The 22,698-nt window shown below is 48.3% G+C and overlaps 3 protein-coding genes across 6 annotated transcripts in view; 1 reads left to right on the top strand and 2 right to left on the bottom strand.

The window, feature by feature from the left end:
* Positions 1-2,865: 2,865 nt before the first annotated feature.
* On the bottom strand, positions 2,866-9,460 carry POLR2F (RNA polymerase II, I and III subunit F). 2 transcript variants are annotated; one of them, XM_054031753.1, is made up of 5 exons: positions 9,237-9,460; positions 8,125-8,194; positions 7,166-7,296; positions 5,008-5,079; positions 2,866-3,046 (listed from the first exon to the last, which is right to left on the bottom strand). In XM_054031753.1, exons 1-5 carry the CDS (start codon positions 9,458-9,460, stop codon positions 2,956-2,958), a joined length of 588 nt encoding a protein of 195 aa, XP_053887728.1. In that variant the 3' UTR covers positions 2,866-2,955. The 2 variants fall into 2 exon arrangements, with proteins under 2 accessions (XP_053887728.1, XP_053887735.1); XM_054031760.1 differs by having other exon boundaries at positions 9,271-9,376.
* Positions 9,422-16,133, top strand: C1H22orf23 (chromosome 1 C22orf23 homolog). Of its 3 annotated transcripts, none has more exons than XM_054031742.1 (7): positions 9,422-9,483; positions 11,401-11,521; positions 12,775-12,837; positions 13,323-13,511; positions 14,035-14,169; positions 14,936-15,036; positions 15,352-16,133. In XM_054031742.1, the coding sequence occupies exons 2-7, from the start codon at positions 11,410-11,412 to the stop codon at positions 15,454-15,456; spliced, it is 705 nt and encodes a 234-aa protein (XP_053887717.1). In that variant the 5' UTR covers positions 9,422-9,483; positions 11,401-11,409; the 3' UTR covers positions 15,457-16,133. The 3 variants fall into 3 exon arrangements, with proteins under 3 accessions (XP_053887717.1, XP_053887709.1, XP_053887701.1); XM_054031734.1 differs by lacking the exon at positions 9,422-9,483 and adding an exon at positions 9,497-9,638; XM_054031726.1 differs by lacking the exon at positions 9,422-9,483 and adding an exon at positions 9,664-9,861.
* A 1,297-nt stretch (positions 16,134-17,430) lies between these two features.
* MICALL1 (MICAL like 1) overlaps positions 17,431-22,698 on the bottom strand; it is a 29,148-nt gene continuing 23,880 nt past the window's right edge. Inside the window, exons 10-16 of the mRNA XM_054031713.1 lie at positions 22,317-22,451; positions 21,373-21,499; positions 20,830-20,920; positions 20,247-20,320; positions 19,730-19,844; positions 19,275-19,321; positions 17,431-18,565 (exon numbers count right to left, since the gene is read on the bottom strand). Of these exons, the coding sequence (XP_053887688.1) occupies positions 18,450-18,565; positions 19,275-19,321; positions 19,730-19,844; positions 20,247-20,320; positions 20,830-20,920; positions 21,373-21,499; positions 22,317-22,451 (705 nt within the window). The 3' untranslated portion in view covers positions 17,431-18,449. The remainder of the gene's footprint in view (positions 18,566-19,274; positions 19,322-19,729; positions 19,845-20,246; positions 20,321-20,829; positions 20,921-21,372; positions 21,500-22,316; positions 22,452-22,698) is intronic.

Consider the following 22,698-nt stretch of genomic DNA (forward strand, 5'->3'; position numbering starts at 1 on the left):
TTTGTGTGTGTCCATTTTTTTTTTTTTTTAATATTTGTTCCCCTTTCAGACACATTTTATCCTTCCTCCCCAGTAAGAGGGAAGGGGGGCCTTTATATGGCACAGACCCTGTGTGCATGTACACATTTCTTCTATGCCCATCACTGAAAGGATATTGACAGTGAGTTAATAGTGTTGCCTGGACTAGGGGCCTCTTGTTTCTCTTCTCCTCACCTCGAGTCTCAACTCCAAGCACTAGATCATGATACTTCCATACCAGAAGCCCTATTTCCCCACACACATTCCTGAATGCTATCAATATCTTCTGACCTCCATATTACATCTGGCACCTACTAAGCAGGGCCTACTGCCCGCCTACGTGGATCCTGCACACATGAACACCAACCAACTTCCCTCCATGAGCATAACACATGATAGAGCCAGCCCCACTTCAGAACAAAGTCTCCCCAGGGCAGTATTAGCCGGATAGAACCACAGGATGCACACAAGCACCATCAGTGGAATGACTCAGACCTAAACACATAGACTAGTTCGTTCGGTGCAGGGAAATGAAAGGGAACCAGAGTGGTGGGCAAAGCCTTTGAAAGGGAGGAGAGCAGGGAGATCTCACTATAAACCACTGACTGGGGGAAGGGTCTGCAGGACAATCAATTGATGACGTTGTTTGACAGCTCAAAGGGAAGGGACTGACTGTGTGGGGAGGAAGGGGGCTGAGCACAAGGGGTGAAGGGTAGGTGAGGAGTGAGAAAAGAAAATTCCTACTCACATGATACAAATGTCCTCCCATATCTCTCCAGTTTAAAGAAGGAGGTGGGGTTCTCATTTGATCAGCATCTAGTGGGAGGGGGCCCAGTATCTCCCAGGCCTCTACCCCCAGCTGATACAGGATCCAGAACAACCCTACCCTTAGCCTCTGGAATGGGAACGAAGGGGTTAAACACGCCCCTTGCAGCCAAGCAGGAGCTGGCCCAGAGTCCTTTGCTATCCCTTTAATCGTATCTGATACAGATGCAATGCTGGGGGGTGGGGTGGGGGAAGAAGGCGGGTATGAAACAAAGAAGCCATTTAAAAAAAAAGGGCCGAGAAAACGACCCCTGCGCTCCATTGCGGACGCCAAAACGATTGCACAAAGACACCGTTCATGACTGAAATTTCACCGCGCCAACGTGATTAAAGGATTCCATGGAGGGGTGGGGGAAGAGGGCTGAAGGCCATCGCTCTGTGGATTAACCTTTTCTTGGCAAGGATGGCATGGACAGCAAATACTTGGCTTCCTGGGAGTTTACACCCTTTCCCTAGATGCAGCTGGGTATATGTCCCCCCTTTACCCCATTTGACCTATTCAGCTTTTTTAAGCTTGCCTCAGATGCCATCCCCTTATTTATGTCTCATGTCCCTATACACACACGAGGGAGATTATGATTTGTTAAGTGATTATATGAGTAACGTACAGAAGTTGGTATATTGTAGGGCTGTATAACAATTCTACAGGCAGGTGGATATAAACCCCTAGGGAAAGTGGGCACTCACGCACGCACAGTGTGCGTGTGGGGTATATATTTTACAAATGTTAACTGTCTCTAAGAGCACAGGCACTGAAATGTTACCCAAGGGCAAAACAGCTCCTGTGCTTCAGGTATGAACCTACAGCAGGGGGCAGCATGCACAACCAAAGATTGGTGGTGGTTTTGTTTTTTTAAACCCAAGAGCAATTTTTAATAATGCAATCAGCCCTGATGAAAGGCACTAGCTGTTTTACCCTCCCGTTGGCTTTTTTGCCCCAAGAGCTGAAGTCCTGACACACACACAAAGGCTTCAGGGCAAAACCTAGAGGCAGCAGCAGTGTTTAGGCCCATGAGGACTTTACCATGGAGAAACAGCTTCTCTTAGCAGCAGAGGAGTGGGCCCCCATTTGTGCTCCTCTCTTGGACCAGGTCAACAGTGGAGGTTAACATGACTGCTGCTGTCTCAAAGGACAATGTCACAACTTCTTAACTAGTCAGACTGTTGAAAAAAACCTCAAGCTGTTAATGGTTCTCTAGCTATTGTAGTGATGGGGGCAGGGGGAGAGGGAACACATGTGTACATACAGATGGGCAATGGCTAAGGCACCGGTAGACTTATGGGGAGAGGGGATGACTGTATATGTAGTAGAAGCACAGACTGCGCCTAGAGTTGTTGAACAGGTTCCCAGTTGGTGGGGATTCAGGCCAGCAACTGCGCTTCCTGCTGGGGCATTGCCACTGAAAGGGGATCCTGGTGATTGATAAGAAATGGGGGGCAGGAGCGGAGAAACAATGGGGGATTTGATGAGAGCCGCTCTACGATACTCCTGAGAAGCCCCCAGAGCCAGCCCTGATCAGAGAGGAAATTGGGGGTTTCCACGGCAACCTGCTCCAGGGCACAAAGGCCCTCCTGTCTACTGGAAGGCAATGGAGGTGTCTCCTCCACTCCAACCCCTGGCTGTTGTAAAAAGGGGTGTGGGCAGAGGGTTCATAATTGCTTCAGAGGGTTTCTGGAAGCCAGGCAGCTGCAGGATCATTTTTATAGAGCAAGGGTTTAATATGATGAGGGGCCACTAAGTAGGGGGAAAACAGCTGCTCCCCTCAATCTTTACTCTAGCTTACAAGAACAGGGCTTCTGAGGCGGAAGCACTGAGGGAAAGACAGCTCACCCTGCTCAGCGAGCCTAACAGCAAGTTAACAGGCACTGTGCTTCTAAAGAGAGAGGCCAGGACTGGCTGAGGCAGAGGGAAGGAATAACTACAGATCTAAATTGATGGAAAGGAGGAAGAGGCCGTCTCCCCCCAGCCACAGCAGACTGAACTGTGTAAGGGGGGAAAAAAACCCACAATTTGCTTAAAAATGGGGGTTTATTATTTATTTACACAAATATAAACAAAAATAAAAGCATCTGCAGGTGAAGGAGGAACCAAGGACAGTGACAGGAAGCAGGTCAGTCTGTGATAATTAGCTCATCCACACCCCAGTCTTCATAGCTTCCATCTGGCAGGTACCTGCGGATGATTATGGGAATCTTCCGAGCTCTGAAGGGAGGACAGAGAGGTAAATGGAAATGCCAGAGCTTTAATTACACCCTCTCAGCAAGCTACAGGAGTCCAGATGTGCCATGTTGGTCAGAGCTAGTAACTCACTGGTTTTGTTTCATTAGCAGATTTCTGGTGTAGTGGTGGGGTGCTCATGATTGGGAATTACAATGAAAGTTCTTTCCCTTGGAAGGTCAGATCCTATAAGGCGCTGTGCACCCCCAAAGAAGTAAAAAAACGGAGGAGCTCAGCACTTTGCAGTGCTGAATTCCTACACTGGACACAATCTAAAGCCACAGAACATCACAACAGTAAGAGACTGCGCATCCCAAGAGGCATGTGGGAGAACCAATGGAACTGAAAAATGAAGCTACTGTTCTGACGGACAGGAAACCCACAATGATAAGTTCTCCACAAACCACTTCAGATAGCGCAATGAGAGTTGTGAAGAATTTCATAAACAACTAACATTTACATGCAAAAGTACATGATATATTTTACATCCAAAGCACTTGATATATTTTAAGTATGCACAGAACAGAGATCATTTCCACCACCACCACCAAAAACGGCTACCTCTAAGTCAGAACGCAGCTGCTGCTAACAGTGCCCAGCAACAGTGCACCACAGTTCAAGACACAAAGTTAGAAAACACTGAATTAAATTTAATCTACATGAGGCATTTTTAAGTCAGCAGAATGTAATTAACCAGATTGGAATTGGGCCAGGACCTGAGGCTTACAACCCTACAGTTTGTGAAAAATAACATGGGATCTTTAATGGTCACAAGCATTCAGAATAATGGTTTTAAGTCTTATCCAAAAGATGGCCTCTCCCGTAGCAAAGCACTCGATTAGCACCATCCTGAGGCATTGCCTTGGTATTGACAGAGCAGAGCGCCCCCTGTCAAGAAACAATCACTACCTCCTACAACACCTCTGATTATTTCCCAGGTCTTGCACTCTAGCACTGACCAGAACCAACTCTGGCTGTTTCAGATCAGCCATGAGCACAAACTGAGATGGTACTGGCAGCAGATAAAGGTGAAGGAATGCAGTTAAGATAAGGCTCTCTTATGAGGGTGTAAGGTCTGCAGGACAAACTACAATGAATTGAAGCATAAAAATCCCAACCAAACAAAAACACCAGTTCCACTCAAAAACCAGTATATGATGAGTAAGTGGGGAAATCGTTAGCTATTTGATGGGCCAGTCTGCTAGGTCACAGGCTGTGCTAGGAACTCTGGGCATTTGAAATTCAAATGATGTGTGTCAGTATCCAGATACCAATCCAAAGCTCCACTGCCTGAGAGGTGGCGGGAATCAGGCTAGGCAGCTGGTAGGTGTGTATGCGTGTCTCTCTCTCTCTCATACCACAGAAGCTGTGGCACAAGGAATTGGGTAGCAGGGAGAAACAGAATACAGGAGGGAACAGGTGGAGGGAGTCAGGGAATTCTTAATGTGACCACCATGTGTTTGTAGTCATTTTAATCTATTAAGCAACATTATTTTTTCAGTGGAAATATGTGAAAATATGAATTTGTCCAAATGGTTACATTTGAATCAGTTCCAATCAGGGACTTTTCCGATCCCAACAAGTTCATGATGGGGCCCTAAGGATCCTGTTAAAGAAAAAATATGAATTCCAATTTACAATAAGTAAAACAGGAAAATGTTGCTAACCAGTAGGACTTTGGGAACAGATTCCGAACTGAAAAGAGGAAGGGGGATTCATACTCCCAGGCCAGGAATTCCATTCTAGCCACAACCCTGATTTAGAGGGACACAGATGCAAGGACAGACTGCCTGAATGAACATGGAGATTGTATTCCCCCACTGTTATCAAGAGAGTGCGCAAACTGTAGCCTCGGGAACTAATGGAAATAAACTCTCATCATTGGAGTGTTGACGAGAGGCACGTAACTCTAAGGACATCTCACTGCCAAGATCTCCAGGACTTACTTGAGTTCTTTCATTGCAATCAGCAGAGGATCTGTCTCTCCTTCCAACTCTACCATGACTGGAGCACACATCCTAAGAGGAAGAATATTCACAATCACAAGGGGGACAGAAGGAAGTGGGAGAAATATGCTAAAGCATGTGGGGATACTTGCTTCACAGACATATCTGTTACCCAGATAAAGTCCAGCAGAGTAAGAAGGACGGAATGACAGGTGCAATTCTGATTTGTAAGGTCTCTATTGACTTGGAGGACAAAGCTCTTCAGGAATCTCTCTCATCCCAAGACCCTTTCCTATTGTGGCAGTAGCATGTCTGGCAGTTAGTGACAGGGTGCAAGTGGCCACAGGCAGAGTTTTTAGTTGAATGCCCCGCATGGCCCTTCTCTCAGTTTTGCTCACAAGCTGGGATTTGAGATTCACAATGAAGCCCACATCCCTTCAGGGGTCACTTCCCTATATATTTTAATGTGAGAATGGAAAACAGGGACTCTAAAATTAACCCAGTAATAAGTACCATTTATTAGCCAATAAAAGGCACACTGAAATCATCCCCCCACCGCCACACCTATTGGATTTATTGTTTTGCTGAGATGCTCAATATCTTGCAGATCTTGTTTTGGGAGAAAGAGAGGGGCTGATTTTCTTAACCAGGACTCCTGACTATAGAAAATGTAATGTATTTTTTGGAAGGGATGTCAGAGCGGGGTGTCAAAGATGAGGATTATCTGTAACTTTCCTTTTAAGAGATGGCAGCAAAGGAAGCATGCACTATTACAGTAGAACCTCAGAGTTACGAACTGACCAGTCAACCACACACCTCATTTAGAACCAGAAGTACGCAATCAGGCAGTAGCAGAGACCAAAAAAAAAAATAGCAAATACAGTATAGTGTTAAACTACTAAAAAAAGGGAAAGCAGCATTTTTCTTCTGCATAGTAAAGTTTCAAAGCTGTATTAAGTCAATGTTCAGTTGTAAACCATAACGTTTTGTTCAGAGCGACTAACAATTCGGAGTTACAAACAAGCTCCATTCCCAAGGTGTTCGTAACTCAGATTCTACTGCATGTGTGAACTTGGCCACTGGGGGATGCTGCTGGCCTAGATCTGGAATTAAAGACAGCTTGAGTAGATAATGTAGCAACAGGCACCAGCCTGTTTTGGATTCAGAGCCATGACGGACCCACTTCATTGCACAGAACTTTTTTTTTTTTTTTGCCTTCCAGAGAATTAAAAGAACATGCAAAGAATGGCTTTGCCAAATGATGGCTAGGCAAATAATATCTCTGCAAAGCAATGACTAAGAAGAGATAGAGGAATTGTTTGGGGTGATTTGAAAGGGTATAACCATGAGTAACAGGATGAAAACAAGCGAGGTCATTATTTCAGATGGATATAAATAAACTTTCCTAAGGCTGAGATTATTAGGCTGTGGTACAGTCTCCCAAGGAGTGCGAGTCCCGTTGACTTGCATAATTTAAAATTAGACTGGACAAAGCAGCAGAGAAAGCAGAGAGCAGTCCTCCACGAACAGCGGGTAGGATGGTACATGAACAGTAGTAGTGCAGTAGTGCTGGGAAGCTAGCCATGCTAGGGCACCATTGTCCCAGCAGCTGTCCAAGCAAGTAAATGACAATCCCTGCCCTCAAAATAATTGCAATCTAAAAATGTAGGTATGTTTTCTATTTGTACTTTCTACAGTCCTATGATATTTGTTGATGAAGACCTCGAATTTCCCCTGGGGTCTTGACTTTTGTAAACATCCTGAGTTTCTCAGCAGAGTTTGGTTTCCCCTTGGGTAAGGAAGGAGATACACCTAGAACACTACTCCCACCCTCCCATTGCCTTCAGCAGAGAGGGCTGATTACAGATGAGAAATGCCTCACACTTCAGAAGCAACTGAGACAGATGGCATAAAGGATATGCCATCAGTAGCACTGTCCTGGGTATAATGCTCTAGGAAGGCTGCAGAGACATTTCCAGGCCCTTGCACTTCACAGCTGGCAGTAGCTATGACACAGAACCTCACAGGGCAGGGGGGTAATCATCAGAGCTATGGAAGATCCCAAACAGTAAGAAAGTAACTTAAACATGGAAAAAACATTTTGAAATGCCATGAGATGCCACTGCCAAGGCTGGGGGTGTGGAACAAGTGTACTTACGCTATCTGGAGTGCACGAGTGCCCAGGACTCTGGCTCGCTCATATTTGGTCATGTATGGAGTCGTGATCCGCTTCTGATTTGCCTGCTGTCTCTCTCCAGATGGAAGGATTTCTACATTCTCTTGACCCTCCTGAAGAAATAAAGGAATATAAGCTATTGTAAACACACTGAGGGACCTCTAGGTCCTTAATAGATTTTGTCAGACTTTGGAACCATCAAAGAATGAAGATTTAAAGTCTACACAGAATTCTAGCCAAGGACTTTGAGTAAAGCAGAGTAGAAAGCCCAGTTGGGAAGTGTATATTTATCTTATTAATATACAGAGATACCAAGACTGGCTTTCTGAGGTTCTGGGTCCAGTGCCCTAACAGCTGGTTCTTTGAACTTCCATATTGGAGACTTGGGGTCTAATCCCATTTCTAGTGTCTCACTCTCTAGAGCGCGACAGGACCAAGATCATAGAATCATAGGGTTAGAAGGGACCGCAAGGGTCATCCAGTCTAACCCACTGCCAAGATGCAGGATTTGTTGTATCTAAACCATCCAAGACAGATGGCTGTCCAGCCTCTTTTTGAAAACCTCCAGTGAAGGAGTTCCACAACCTCCCTAGGCATCCGTTCCATTATCCTATTGTTCTTACAGGTAGGAAGTGTTTCCTAAGATTTAATCAATATCTGCTATGCTGTAGTGTGACCCATTGCCTCTTGTCCTGCCTTCTGTGAAAAGAGAACAACTTTTCTCCATCTTTTTTATGGCAGCTGAGTGCTCTAGGAGCCGGCACCCTGCAGTGCCATCATAGGGACTTTGGTTCAATTGCCATTCCCAGTCACTAGCTCCTGGATGACAGGAACTTGGGAGTGGTCTAGGAAAAATGTACATGCTGAATAAAAAAGGAGGCTAGGTGAAGCATGTGGGCACTGTGCAGAGTGCTATGGGGAAGAAGGGTTTGAGCACTAACCTCCTCTGCATTCTCCAAGTCATCTAGCCCTTCATCTTCCTCCACATCATCGAAGTCGTCGCCATCAAAGCTGTGGGTGATAAAAGACACAAGTTTCAGGTCATGCGACTGACGAAGTGGGCATTCACCCATGAAAGCTTATGCTCCAATACATCTGTTAGTCTTAAAGGGGCCACAGGACTCTCTGTTGCAAGTTTCAGAGTGGTAGCCGTGTTAGTCAGTATCAGCAAAAACAATGTGGAGTCCTTGTGGCACCTTAGGCTAGGTCTATACTACCCGCCTGAATTGGCGGGTAGAAATCGACCTCTCGGGGATCGATTTATTGCGTCCCATCGGGACGCGACAATCGATCCCCGAATCGGCGCTCTTACTCCACCAGCGGAGGTGGTAGTAAGTGCCGCCGACAGAAAGCCGCAGAAGTGGATTTTGCCGCCGTCCTCACAACGGGGTAAGTCGGCTGCGATACGTCGAATTCAGCTACGCTATTCACGTAGCTGAATTTGCGTATCTTAAATCGACTCCCCCCTGTAGTGTAGATGTACCCACTTAGAGACTAAAAAATTTATTTGGGCATAAGCTTTCATGGGCAAGAACCCACTTCATCAGATGCATGGAGTGGAAAATACAGGAGCAGGTATAAATACAGGAAAGAATGGGAGTTGACACAAGGTCACTTATCGCTCTACAGCCAGATCCCAGCCTACAGGCTGCTGCCACCCACGTTGGAGATCCAAATGCAGCCCTGCTGCCTCCCCACTCCGCTCCCCTCGGGCCACCCCACATTGCTCCCTGCTTCTCCCCTGCAATACCACACCTGCTCCCCTCGATACCCTCCCCGCCTCCACCCATCTACCTGCTCCCCTTGGTCCAATGCCCCACCCCCAACCATCCCTCAGCGCCCCCCATCCATCCACTCCCCTCCGCCCCACGCCCCTCGGCGCCCCCCATCCATCCACCCGCTTCCCTCGGCGCCCCCCATCCATCCACTCCCCTCCGCCCCACTCTCACCCATCCACCCGCCCCCCCGCACTACCCCGCGTCCCTTGGAATCCCCCTTTCACCTCCACCCCTTCGCTGGGCCGCCCCCTGCCGAGACCCGCCTGACCCCTCACCCCGGCCAGACACGAGCCCCCGCCTCCTTCTCACTTGTCCTCGTTGTCGGACATGCTGCCGGCCCGGCGCGACAATCTCGCGACGCGATACCAACCGCAGAGCCCCAGCAGCGGGGAGTCGTCACAGAGCAGGCAACCCACGAGCGCGGCGGCTGACCTCCAAGCAGCCACTTCCGGGGTCGGCGCTGACGTAAGCGGAAGTGGACGGCGGAGCGGGTTCCCATGGTAACGGGAGCCGCTAATTCGGGTGAGTGAGAGGATCGAGCAAAGCAGAAGAATTCGCTGCGGACGCCCGAATCTCTGCGCTTCCCGGGACGGGGCCGGGCCACCCGCCAATCAGGGACCGGCACCGGTTTCCATGGAGACTGGAAGATGGCCTTGGCACTTCATTCGCCCCATCTGGTGCATCCGAGCCTCCGATGTGACGTCACCCCATAGGCTTCCCCTCCCATTGGGCGCTGGGTGGCGAGGCCCCATTGAAGGGGGCATTGCACCGCCCGGGGTGCCCCCCTGTGTGGGAGAGGGCCGGTGCCACATCACAGCATTGCACTCTGGTTGGGCGTGAATGGGGCCACTACTGTGTCCCTGTGGCATCATGCATGTAGTGGCTTGGAGGCGACACCAGGTGCCATTGTACTATGTGGTCATGGGCCTTGCTTTGTTGCATTATTGTGTTGCCCCACAGCATTGCTCCGGGGTGGGGCATGGGCATCATCCTATTGCATTACACAATGGGGTGGGTGGGCTGTTGTTTCATGGCATTGCATTGTGGTGGGGCACTGTCCTGTGGCAATGCAGAGTGGGGTGAGAGGAGTATTGTGCCAAGGTGTGAGGAGTGTCCCCCCGTGGCACTGTACTGTGGAGCAAGGTGTCTTCTCTGTTGCAATGGATGGTGGTGTCAGCTGTGGTATCACAGATGTGAACTGAACCTACATCACTGCACACCATGTGGAGGGAAAAGGCTGTTTTTCCTTCAGCCAGTGGTGGGAGTTGACTGGTGGGAGGGTGCGTGTGTTTGTGTGTGGTAGTGCTAAAGGTCCTTGAAGACTATAGACCAGGGGTAGTCAATAGGCAGACTGTGGGCCAAATCTGGACTGCCAGATGCTTTTGAACAGACCCCAAAATCTTTTTATTTACTCAGGGCCGCCCAGAGGATTCAGGGGGCCAGGGGTCTTCGGCGGCGGGGGGGCCCCCCGCTGCTGAATTGCCGCCGAAGACCCGGCACTTCGGCGGCGGGTCCTGGGGCAGAAGGACCCCCCGCCACTGGTCTTCAGGGCACTTCGGCGGTTGGTCCTGGAGCAGAAGGACCCCCCTCCGCTGAATTGCCACCGAAGACCCGGAGCGGAAGAAGCTCCGGGGGCCCAGGCCCCGCGAGAGTTTTCCGGGACCCCAGGAGCGAGTGAAGGACCCCACTCCAAGGGCCCTGAAAAACTCGTGGGGGCCCCTGCGGGGCCTGGGGCAAATTGCCCCACTTGTCCCCCCCCCCCCCCCCCGGGCGGCCCTGAATTTACTTATTATCATTATTGTTAGTATTTTTTATTATTTCCCCTGGAACCTGGACCTTGGTTATACCTTGACCCAGAAATTTGGACCTTGACAAAAATAATTGACTACCCCTGCTGTAGATCAAACCAACTTTAATGAAGATTATATAGGGAGGCAAGGTGGGTGAGGTAATATATTTTATTGGACCATTGCTAACAATGCTGAAGTCCATGCTCCCACATTTTCACTACCATTGTTACCTGCGCTCTGTAGATTAAAACTGGTGTGGGTATGTCTACTTGTACTACAATTACAGCACCTTAATTTGCGGTGTTAAGGTATTCCAGTCTGAGCAGTGCTTAGTAGGACTGTGGTGGGTTTTAGGGGTTCACAACCTTACTCAGTTGGAAGCAGGTTTGTGACTGCAACAGAGGGGAGAATAAAAAAGGGCATGGGAGATTCCAGCCAGTCCCTCAAACACTACAGTAACTCTTCAAGGGTCAAGATTTCAATGGATTAGCTATATTTAAATAAGTATTAAGGTTGATTTTGAGGTAGTAGAGACTGTGTAATGGGATCCTAGAATGACTGAGGGTAGTGAAGAGAGAATGTTCTTTTGAGTTGAACCATTAGAAGTTGAATATGATTTACTGACTCCTTGCCTCACTGTCATTTTCAGGGTTTCACAATGTCTTCCCAGGACGGAAGACGAGCAGCGCTAGCTGTCCCAAAAGGAACCGGTTTCTGGCATTCTCCAGGGACAACTCATTATGGCAAAGAAACAAAAGAGCTGCTGAAAGGTAGCAGGAAGATTGAATGGAGAACAGTGAAAAGGCCATTGACCCCCTTAAACTCATATCATGCTTCTGGCTTCACTGGATCATTGTATAATAGCAGTATGGACATTTTAAAAAACCAAACCAAAACACTCACACAATTCTCCCCGTGGAGAAGATGAAAGAGAGAATGAAGCACATCTAATAGATGTTAGTCACTCGCTTAATGCACTACTGGAAGGTGCCCAGGTACCACAGTGATTAGGATGGTAAAAGAACCTACATAGAATAGAAAGAACATTAGTAGTCCATGTTGCTTCTGATGCTTGGAATGCTCTTCCTAAATCCATTCTCTCATCCTCCTTCCTAACCTTATTCAAATAACTCCTAAAGACCCCTTCTGCAGCCCCCTCTCCCCCACATACACACTTTGAACCCCTAAACTGTATATCTGCCTAAACTGACTAAAGCCATCATTGTATCACCGTAACCCATGCCATTCCTCACCCCTCCCTTTCCTGCTTTCTGTTATATTCTCACATCTCAAATCCATCTTTTAGTGTATCAGCTTTTCAGGGCAGGAACCTGTCTTCTATGTATTTCCTGTAAAGTGCCTGTCTAATCCAATCTACCCGTCAGTCTCTCTAGATTTTTACACACAACACCTATTGCCAAGCACACTTCTGGGTTCTACAACATACTAAATAATAACCTCGTTCTGTCTTCCTTCTCCAACCGTTGCCAAAGTTGAAGACATAAAACCCCTTTGTTGTACTAATTCCACATTACTACATCATGTGGGTAATGCCATCCTGATCCCCCAATTGGTGATCAGCTAAAGGATTAGGCTCGATAGCTCTTATAACTAGTTCCCTTGCTGCTCTTACTGCAAATGCTGTTCTCATTTGCTTTCAAATTTGGGAGAACAGTTTTACCTCCACCACAGCCCTTATGTACCATTTTTAAAGCTGGTGTTTCCTTTTGTATGAAGGAGAATGCCAATACTTTTGTAAATTAGGCCACTTATTTAGGTGCGTAAGCATGGAGTTAGTAACTTAACTTTAGGCACCCACCTTTGAAATTCTCAGCCTAAATCCCTTAGGAATCATGAATCACTTGGGTCTTTTCCCAAAGGATCTCGTTTACAAATATGGAGTTTCCTCCAAAGCCCTTCCCTTCCCTTTTGTTCTGGTTGCCTGAAGTGGACATGTAGTTCCTCAGGCTGTTTCTGCTGAGTTCTCAGGCTGGGGTCTTTACTGATGGTTTTTGCCTTTCAGTGATGATGGAGGAATCCAAACTAACCAATTTCCAGCAACGCCACCTCATGGACTGCATGAAACGTGAGTGATGCCTCAGCTTTGTCCACCCCCAACTCCCACACATGCACTCTGCCTTGTGCAGGTTGCTGCTTATTGATCTTCTGCTCCTAACCCCTGTGTACACCTTACAGCTGCTGTGGTGAAGCATTCATGTGGCCCAGATACATAGATCATTCTTTTTACAGAGGGTATTTGCCTATAGACTGGAGGATTGGGAAGAAATTGGGGAGGGAGTATTTCTTTCTCCTCAGCATTTGGTCCACTGCAGCTGTTCTCATCTCTTTCATCATACAACAGTATCTCTTGAACCCTGCATCCAATCTCCACCATTTAAGGCTACATTTGGTAGCTATTAATATTCTTTATAAGGACTGGATGGGATTTCCCCATGTAACTGGTCCAGGGAATGAGACTAATACTGGAACTGCATTATGTGGTCCAGGGAAATCACCAAGCCACAGACTTGGCTGTTCCTAACCTGCCATTGTCTTCCCTTCCTTTCCCAGGAGGTGTTTCCCTGCCCACTCACTGCAACCCAACATCCAGCAAAGAACCACAGCTTGCGCAGCCTGCATCCTCTCCACCAAAGCCTTGTCTTTCAGTCACTGTGTTGGCCAGACCTCATCTCCGACCTGCTGAGATCTGCCGGGCAGGCGATGCCTACACCCGAGAGAAATTCAAACCCCGGGCCACTCGTAAGTGAGCAAATTCTGCTAAGGGATCAGTTTTGCCTCCTCTCTTTCCTTTCCTCCAGTCTCTAGAACACTCTCTCTTATTTGCTTTCCAGCCTCCTTCTTCCTTCTCTCGAATCCACTGGCAGGTGCACAAAAGCCAGAGCTGTGAGGGGACTCTTGACAGTGCCTCCCTTCACTGATGATCACATCCCAACCCTGTCTGCTGGCCGGCTGATTAACAGAACAGGATTTCACTTTACCTTATTGTGACAAGGCGATTCTCACATAATTGTATGGCTCATAGACTGGTATCAGACCACTGATGTAAATGTAGCTGGGACTTTTGCTGTCAGTACAGTACGTGTAGTGCCTGTGCTGTATATAGGATGCGAATGGGATGTACCATAATAGATATTTCCTGTCCAATTACTTATATAGAATCTCCAGCTGTGTGTGTCCAGGCACAGCTGCCAGCAGGGCTTTGGTGGGGAGACTGTACTTCTGCCTCAGTCTGACAAAGATTTGTTTTCTTTATCTTCCACAGGTGACTTAGAGAGGGAGAAGCAAAGGCTCCAAAATATCTTAGCAACTGGAAAGGACATGGTGGAACAGAAGCCACAGCAGAAGCCAGTGCGGACAGAGGAAGAGGAAATAGCTGAGCCTGACCGGTTTGAAGAACGTACGTATGGAAATAGGCCAAGGCACAAAGGACGGCCTTAGATACAGGCCCCTTACAAAAGGCAGGGTGGTGGGCTTTATGCATTAGTAAGATGAGATTTGTTGTGGCAGGTGGGATGCTGGATTAGACTTTATCTAGACTAGAAAGGTTTGCTGATATAGCTATACTAGTAGTACGGTACCATAGCTATATGGGCAAACCCTTCTAGTGGAGATGCAGCTCATACCGGCAGAAAAGTGCTTTTGGCAGTATAGTTTATACCACGTCCTCCAAATAAAATTAGCTACACAGGCAAAAACATTTTGTTGCTAGTATAACTGCACCTACAGTAGGATTTTTGCTGACATAGCTATGTCAGTTTGGGGTGTGATGTTTTTCACACCTGAACCAATAACGTTGACAAAACTTTTAATGTAGACTGGGCCTTAGCTGGACCACTGCTCAGCTTTGGTGTGTAGAATCCTATGGGGTGATTCCCAACATCCCACTGCACTGAATAAGCTTTTAAAAACACACCCCAGCCCCAAATCAAGCTGTATTTCCTATAGGCTGGGAAGAGAGAGAAATAAAGAGATGGCTATTTCTATCCTTAAATGCAAGGGATGCTAATATACTGTGGTGAAGAGGGCAAAGTCAGAGTCATTCTAGATATTACGCCCCCCCTCCATTCTAACAGGGCTGGGAAGTGGGGAGGTCAGAGTTCAGGCAATGCTGGTGTATCCTCACTTTGACTGGTTCTGTGCATGTCTCTTTCTCTTGTGCTCAGTGATGAATGAAATTCAGGAGCGGAAGGAATTCCTGGCAGAGATGGAGGCTCTGGGCCAGAGCAAGCAGTATCGAGGGATTGTCCTCACTGAAATCTCACAGGTACCTTGGGAACCCCTCTGGCCTCTGCAGCATGTAGGATTGAGGGAACCTTGGTGTTGGAGGATCTGAGTTCTAGGGTTTCTATCCAATAACTAGATGTGGCCTACATTTGGAAGGAGGAGAGCCCAGCATTTTCTCTCAGGCAATGAGGTAGAAAAAGAGGGATGAATTTAGGAGGTTGGGGCGGGAGAGAGGCCTCTGTCATTTTGGTATGTAATTTCACTGGGGAAGAGGATCCTTTCTTCTCAGGTTTGGCAGGAAATAGGAGTTTCTGGCATTCTCACCAAGTCATCCTTTTTGTTCTGCTCTTTGCAGAAACTGCGGGAGATGGAGATCATCGATAAGAAGAGGAGTAAGGATGTAAAAGAGGCAATGGCAAAATACTTCCCTGTGGGGAACAAATCTGATCCCAATAGCTAGACCAAAACCAGACACCAGAGCAGACCATTCCCACCCCTTCTTTCCTTGTCCTTCCAACAGGGCTGGGCCTCCTCTCTAGAATGGTCACAGAACTGGTCTACGCCTATCCATCTAAGGCAGATCCTCTCGGAGGAATGTCAGTAGCACCTGTTGCATAAACCCAAGAGGGCAGTAACTATTTATGCATAGTACAAAACAGGAGAAAGTCTTTGCAAAATCCTACCAACACTGATTAGTCTCCCTTCAGGCAGCTGTTTCATGGCTACGTGAACTTGATGGTTGGGTGAACCAAATCAGGGAATTAGACTGGTTCCCTCCTCTGGAGGGACTAGGAGGAGATGAAAAGACCTCAGCATGCTCCAGTCGCCTCTGAAACATGGTGAAGCAAGGTCTCTTTCCACCTATGGCACACGCCTTAAGGTGTCAGAACAAAGCTGACCTGCACAACAGACATCCGGAATGAAAATCTCTGTCCCTTTTCCATATGGCCCAGACTCTGGGGATTCTGGTTGTTTCTGGTGGAAGCTGAAAATTAATGTGTTTACTTCCTTATCACTAAATCCATATCATCACTCGTGTCAGCACAGCCCTGGAAACTGTCAGCTGCTGCTGCAGAGCAGGTGCGGGAGGAGCAACCACACTGCCTTACATAAATATTAGCCTTGATTTTAATGTGATTGCATCTTGGTGAGAATTTGTGTGGGTGTCTTTAGGAACTTGTCTCTTGCTCATGCACTAAAATATGCAGGCTTAGAAACATGGCTACAGTGGGTTGGGCCAGGGGAGGAATTCACTTTGGGGTTCACAGCGCAGGAGAGTCTGTTCCCTGATCATTTGTCTTCTGTTCCCTGGGAGCATCTTGACAAGGACTGACATGGCCAAAGGCAGTGGGGCCAAGATATTCATAGATTTTAAAGCCAGAAGGGATCATTACTAGTCTGACCTCCATAACACAAGCTAAAGAATTTCATCCAGTTACCTTTGTATTGAACCAAGAGGCTGCTGGAATCCCCAATCTCATCCTTTTCTTAGGTTCAGAGGTTGAACTATTTGTCAGCAGTACTCCACCAAACCTCCACAAGCCAGACAAGTACCCAACATTGGGCTCAAACCCATAACCTTGAGATTAAGAGGTGCATGTGCTACCAACTGAGCTAGCCAGGTACCTAAGGTGAGCCAAGCACAGGTAAGGATAAGCAACACAGGGTGGCAGTAGTTTTTTTAACTCCACTGGTTTTATTTTTCTGCAATGACTGGCAATCCCAGAGTTAGTACAGTGTAACAGTTTACAAATCAAAATACTGACGGGAGTAGGACTGGGGGTGTCAGACTGCAGCAATTCTAATGGCCTTTGACAGTGGCTCAGCTGCACGCTACAAGGCCAAATTGACTGCTTTACTTTGGAGAGGGTAAGTTGTGCTTTGGGATCTCCCTGGCCAAGAGATGATCATAGAAAGGTGGCCACTGCTCCTGGAGCAGCCAGTTGGGGGTTGCAAGAATATGATGGGGCCCTCCATTCCTAGGGCTGAGTATGCTGCCCCAAACAGTACTGGTGGCCCTTGGGACCAAGATGATAAACTCAGCTCCCTCAATGGTTTTGTAAACAGGGATCCCTGTATAAAAATATACTCCAGCAAGTGTGCAAGACACTGCTGGAAGCAAGAGTGGTTTGGATCAAACCTGTAGTATTTTTATAAGGGAATGCAGCAGTTTGCTCTGGGCTGGTAGTTACTCTGCTAACAAGGCAAGACAACAGCTGACCAACCAACACCCACAAAACTCAGTGTCTAACTCAGACCAATCAAACGGCTCAATAAATAGCTCCTCACCTTGGAGAAGGCAGAAAAAAGGAAGGAAGGAGGGAAGACTGCTCTCCCCATCCCCCAACGCACACACACAACAAATAAAACAAGGGTTTAAAAAGCTGGGTAGGATTGAATCCATCTAGTAACGAAGCTATAAAAAAAAAAAAAAAAAAGCCCCAAATCCCCCCTTTTGCACTTTTAAAAATATAAATACAAACAAAGCTGGAGAAGGGCCAGCTGAGATTCCCTCCCCACTCCCCAAGCTGGCAGAGGGCAGCACTAGTGAGCAAGGCAACAGGACAACCTTGCTGGCACTGAATAAAGTCTTGCAGCGAGGGTTAAATGTCCTGGGTGGGGTATCTTGGACATGTCCAATTGGACTCCCCGTAATCCCTTTTCCTTAGCCGTTCTGCCTGGCCCCGTCATTGATCCCTCCCAGCCCTGAAGCTCGTGGGGTGTGTGTCATCAGGGGGAGGGGAATCTCTCCACAAACAGGACAGTGGTTACTTTTTTTTTTTTAGGAACTTGAGGCATGGAAAGTTTTTAGGGTTTCTTTCCTTTTTGTTTAGTTTTTTAATGTGAATTTAGTGCCAATAAAATAATCCTGTTTATAAGCCCCAGAGTCTTTTACCAAAGTTAAGAGTGGGAATTCAGACTGCTAGGGAACGAAGTGGCGGTTGGGGAGGGACAACTGTGTACAGTCCCCCAAGGCAGAGGGTATGAGGCACATGTGACTATCACAGTTAGAGTGAGGGACGGGGCAATTAGTGCAAGTTTCCCACAAATACCAAAATCCTTTACTTACCGCTCAGACAGTTAATAATAATAATAAACACACAACTGGGTAATATCTCCTAAAGCTATTTCACCTCCTCCCCACTCCCCAAAGCTTGTGGATAGTATCTTTTCTCCTCTGATCAGGCTCCCCACAGCCTTAGGAAGGGGGGGTATTGTTGATCAGACTCGCCATGTCTCCTCTTTTTTGGGCAACTCCATGTCTGTGGCTGAAAGCTAAGTTTCCCTGGGAGAAATCAGTGTTGGCATGTGGGGGTTGACGAGAGGGGAGAGACAGCTTCTGGAGGGGAGTGGGAGGCAGAAGCCCCAGTGGCAGGTATCCAGCCAGCCACAGGGAGGGCTGATGCAGTCAGACAGCAGTGCATCCATCCTTGCTTCTGGCTTTCTCCTGCTCTAGCTTTTCTCCTTGGGTGACTTGCTCTTTGATTCATGTTTATTGCCAAGCAGCTTCAGCACCTTCATGGGCTTGAACTTTCCTTTCTTCTTGCCCTCAGACTCCTTGTGAAATTCTGAAGAAGAGTTGCAAGGAGAGGTTATTTTCTAAAAGACAGAGCCCAGGAGTGATGCATGCATACTGGTGCCTATACCCTCAATAGAGACATGCCTCCACCTGTGTGATGTATACAGACTAGGGCTAAACTACTTGATGCATACATCTGTGTGAGCCACCAGTGCCTGAATGAAAACACACACACATTCAGTGCAGGTCACTGAGATTAGAGAGGGACACACACACACACTTACACTTTCACTGCAGGTCACTGAGATTAGACACAGGAGACAGAGCTTTCTCAGGAGCTGTTCCCAGGCTGTGGAATGAACTCCCACAGGAATTAAGGACCAACACAAACCTCACCACCTTCTGCTCCAAGTGAAAAGCACATTTCTTTGACTTTGCCTTCTCTAACATAAACACATAGAATGTATAGATAATATGCACACACATTGCTAACACACTTCTCCCTCTGGGAACAGGAGGAGAGGAGAAAAGGTGACGGGCGTTAGATTGCATAATGCATTTGTGGAAGATGCTCAGAGGTGGTGGGTGTGATATAAGAACCTACATATAATAGAATAAATCCCTAAACACATATACATGTTCATGTGCATTTATACTAATGCCCTTTATTCTTCTGCCCTCTCCTCGGGAGTGTGAGAGAGCAGCCAGGACTCTGAAGTCCTCCAGTATTGGAATGTGGCTCCCATTCACTTTCTTACCTTTCTTTTTAATCATGGCTTCCAACAATTTATCCTCCTCTTCCTCTCTGAAAGAAACAGTGGGAAACTGTTGAGAGATTCCACGCTGAGGATAACAGCCACAACATTGTTGGAAGAGAAGAGCTCCCCACTGCTCATGACTGGTATGGTCATTGGTATCCCATAATCCCTTGCTACAGTTATGACATATTCCCCATATACACATACCAGGACAGACATCATCCAGAGATACAGACACACACCATCCCCACAAGTCATTAGCATTGATTCACAGGAACAAGGATTGGGGGACCCTCGGAAAGGTCTGTCATTAACAGTGGCATCATGGTGTTGCACTTCACAGTACAAGTTCACCCCATACAGGTGGGCTGCACCACCTTTTCCACTGTGTCACTCAGACAGGGCTGTAAAGGCAGCTGGGTTTCGGACAGATCTCCCCCTTTCCGCCGTGTTACCTTTGCCGGTCCTCATCCAGGCAGTTGACAATGGCATTACGTTGTTCAATAATGGTGACCAGCTCCTGCATCAGCACTGTCTCCCTCTCTCGGTCGTCATCCGTCCAGTCCTTAGCTATCCACCCAGAAAAGACAGGGAGTTAAACGACTAAGTTTCCCTTGGGCAAGGAGTTCAGGGCTCCAAAGTACCATACAAGAGACCTGGGTTTGATTCCTGTCTTGAGCCTAGCAGATGACTCTTTGGACCTCTACACTAGGTTAGAATGATGGCCTCTCAATGCGGGGACTGGGAATACAGTCTAGAGAGCATGCTCAGGAATTGATGCTGGGGAGGGACTATCTCATGTTACTCAACAGCCGCCCTGCAGCCAGTTAAGGAGGAGTATTAATATCCATCAAAGGCAAGTCCCATTTGGTCCCTTTTACCCAGGGACTAGCCATGACTGAAGGTATAATGGGCATTGCGGGGACAGAGAACCTGCTCAGGGTGGTATTTCACCAGTACTAAGAGATTTACCCGGCTTATTGAGAAGGCACCGCAGTTCGTACTCTACATCAGCCTGACGCTGCTCCAAGTTCTGCTGCTTAAAACTGCAAAGAAAGAGAAACACCATCAAAAACCCATTGCAAGGCTCAGAGAGATCCCTCCGGAAAGCAGATGTCCTCTCTGGGAAGCCATCTCCATGGGGTCAGATTTGAAAGTAACAACTGTGACCTTAGCCTTACCCACCAGGAGACTTGTAGTGAAAGGGCAGGAGTCTTGGCTGTACTCCCAGCGATGCTAGCCCCAGCCTCATCCAGTAAAGACTGATGTAGGAGTGGTGGCTACAGGGTGCTCACAGCCTCTTACAGAAGGAAGTGCCATGGGGATCACTGCAGGAGCGCTGGCTATGGGGAAGCCCACAGCTCTTGTAGCTCCAGTCTCTGAGTAGTTCCAAATACACTTGGACACAGAGTCAATGTCTTCATAGATCTCTAGCCCCAACCCTTGACTAGGAAGCCTACCAGGGCCTTCTGGTAAAGTGTCTCAGGTGGGAATAGGGAGGCTCTTCTGTCCTCCCCAGTTTTGGAGGCAGCATCAGTGCGTTCCCCCTACTCACATGTAGATGAGCTCTGACTCACGGCGCACCAGCATGTGCTTCTCGTGGATGAGCTTGAACCAGTCCACCAGCAGGCTGTCCTCAGGGCTATCTACCAGTCAAACAGGCAGAGAGAGAACTCAGAGACATTCCTCAGGGCTTTCTGCCCACAGAACGCAGCAGGCCAAGGCAGGCTCTGCCACGCTGGGGAGGGAGAGATTCACTTATAATCAACCTGACCTCATCCAGCTCCTGAACACATGGAAAGTGGAGTGAATTAAACAGTTCTCAGCCTCCCATGGAGAAGTGATGGTTCTGATCCATTTTCCTCATAGCTCAAGCCAGTTAGCATGGCCCCACCCTTCACCCACTCAACTCCCTTGATCCTTCATCACCCTAGCCTTAAACAGAGGGCATATTATCACAACTTCTCCTTCCTCATTTCCCCCCATTACAGGGGTGATACAGCCTTACATCTTAAAATTCCCTATCCTCTAAGACACATCTTCTCTTCCCCTCCCCCTGTCCCCACCCAACCCCCACGGTTGGTACAATCCACATTACCATTTTCGACACTGCGGAGTTTCTCCTCCAGTTCCACCCCTCGGTGCTCCAGCTCGTCCAGCCGCTGCTCAATGGTGTCCATCTCTCCGTAAATATCCTCCACTGGGACGTACTGATCCGCCTGGACCTACCAAACCACACAAGCAGGAACACCCATTGCTATAGGCAGCCGCTTTCCCTGGGCAGCCCTTGACCCATCTGCTCCAGCATCCTGCCTGGGGACCCCAATGCACTCCCTGGCGGGCAGTGGAAAGAGCAGGGGAGACTAGCACTCTTCTGTGGAGAGGGAGAGCAATGGGAGTGACCAACTCCCCCCCACAGGACTGACACAGCATCAGAAGAAATCAAACATCTCCTGGGGGAAACCACCCTGCTCCATCGCACGCAGACTAATGGCACTGCTGGAGGAAGATGCACTTGCAGCACATGCATTAAAATCTCCCTCCATTGACAGCTCAAACTGGCCCCCTGTTATCTTGGGGGAGCGGTGTGGATACCTTTTGCCCCCCTCGTTCAGCACACCCCTCTTACTCAGACAACTCCCTCCTGAGGTCTGGCAACTGCTGTGCCATACGGTGAATCAGGACACGCCTAAGGGCAGAGACTGGAGAGACCATTTTATTCCCCAAGCGGTGGGGAGAAGAGAGTGGGAGCCAAAGTAAAGCCCCAGGTGGCTGGTACTAGGCAGTCTGGCCAACCTGCAGCTCCCAAAGGGAGCCACTAGTGACGCAAGTCAATGTACACCCCTCTGAGGGGCCTTCTAGGGAGTGTGCGCGCACACAAGAAGGCTCTCCACCCATCCTCCAGATCCCTCAACAGCCAGCCACACATGACTCCCGCCGCTGGAAGCAAGGAAAGGAAATGGGGGTTCAGCAAGCAGAGCTGCAGTCCCAGCCGACAGTGCGGAGGTGACATTTGCCCCTGTGCTCCTCTGTCCCCTTTACCTTGCGTTTGATCAGCGGGAAGCCATGTCCTGGTGCAGGAGGGCGCGCTGGCTTGGATCCTTTGGGGGGTTTCTGGGCCGAGGGGGAGGTGACAGGTGACGACTTCCGGTTGAAGGGATTCTCTTTGCATGAAGACTGGGGGGAAAAAAACAAGGAGATGATTCGGTGCTCAGGAGAGAGCAAGGGTGCGTCTTCACTTACCGGAGGGTCCGGCGGCAGGAAATCGATGTTCTGGGATCGATCCCGGAAGTGCTCGCCGTCGACGCCGGTACTCCAGCTCGCCGAGAGGAGTACGCGGCATCGACGGGGGAGCCTTCCTGCCGCGTCTGGACCCGCGGTAAGTTCGGACTAAGGTACTTCGAATTCAGCTACGTTATTAACG

The sequence above is a fragment of the Malaclemys terrapin genome, chromosome 1 (assembly GCF_027887155.1).
Source record: "Malaclemys terrapin pileata isolate rMalTer1 chromosome 1, rMalTer1.hap1, whole genome shotgun sequence".
Classification (NCBI taxonomy): domain Eukaryota; kingdom Metazoa; phylum Chordata; order Testudines; family Emydidae; genus Malaclemys; species Malaclemys terrapin.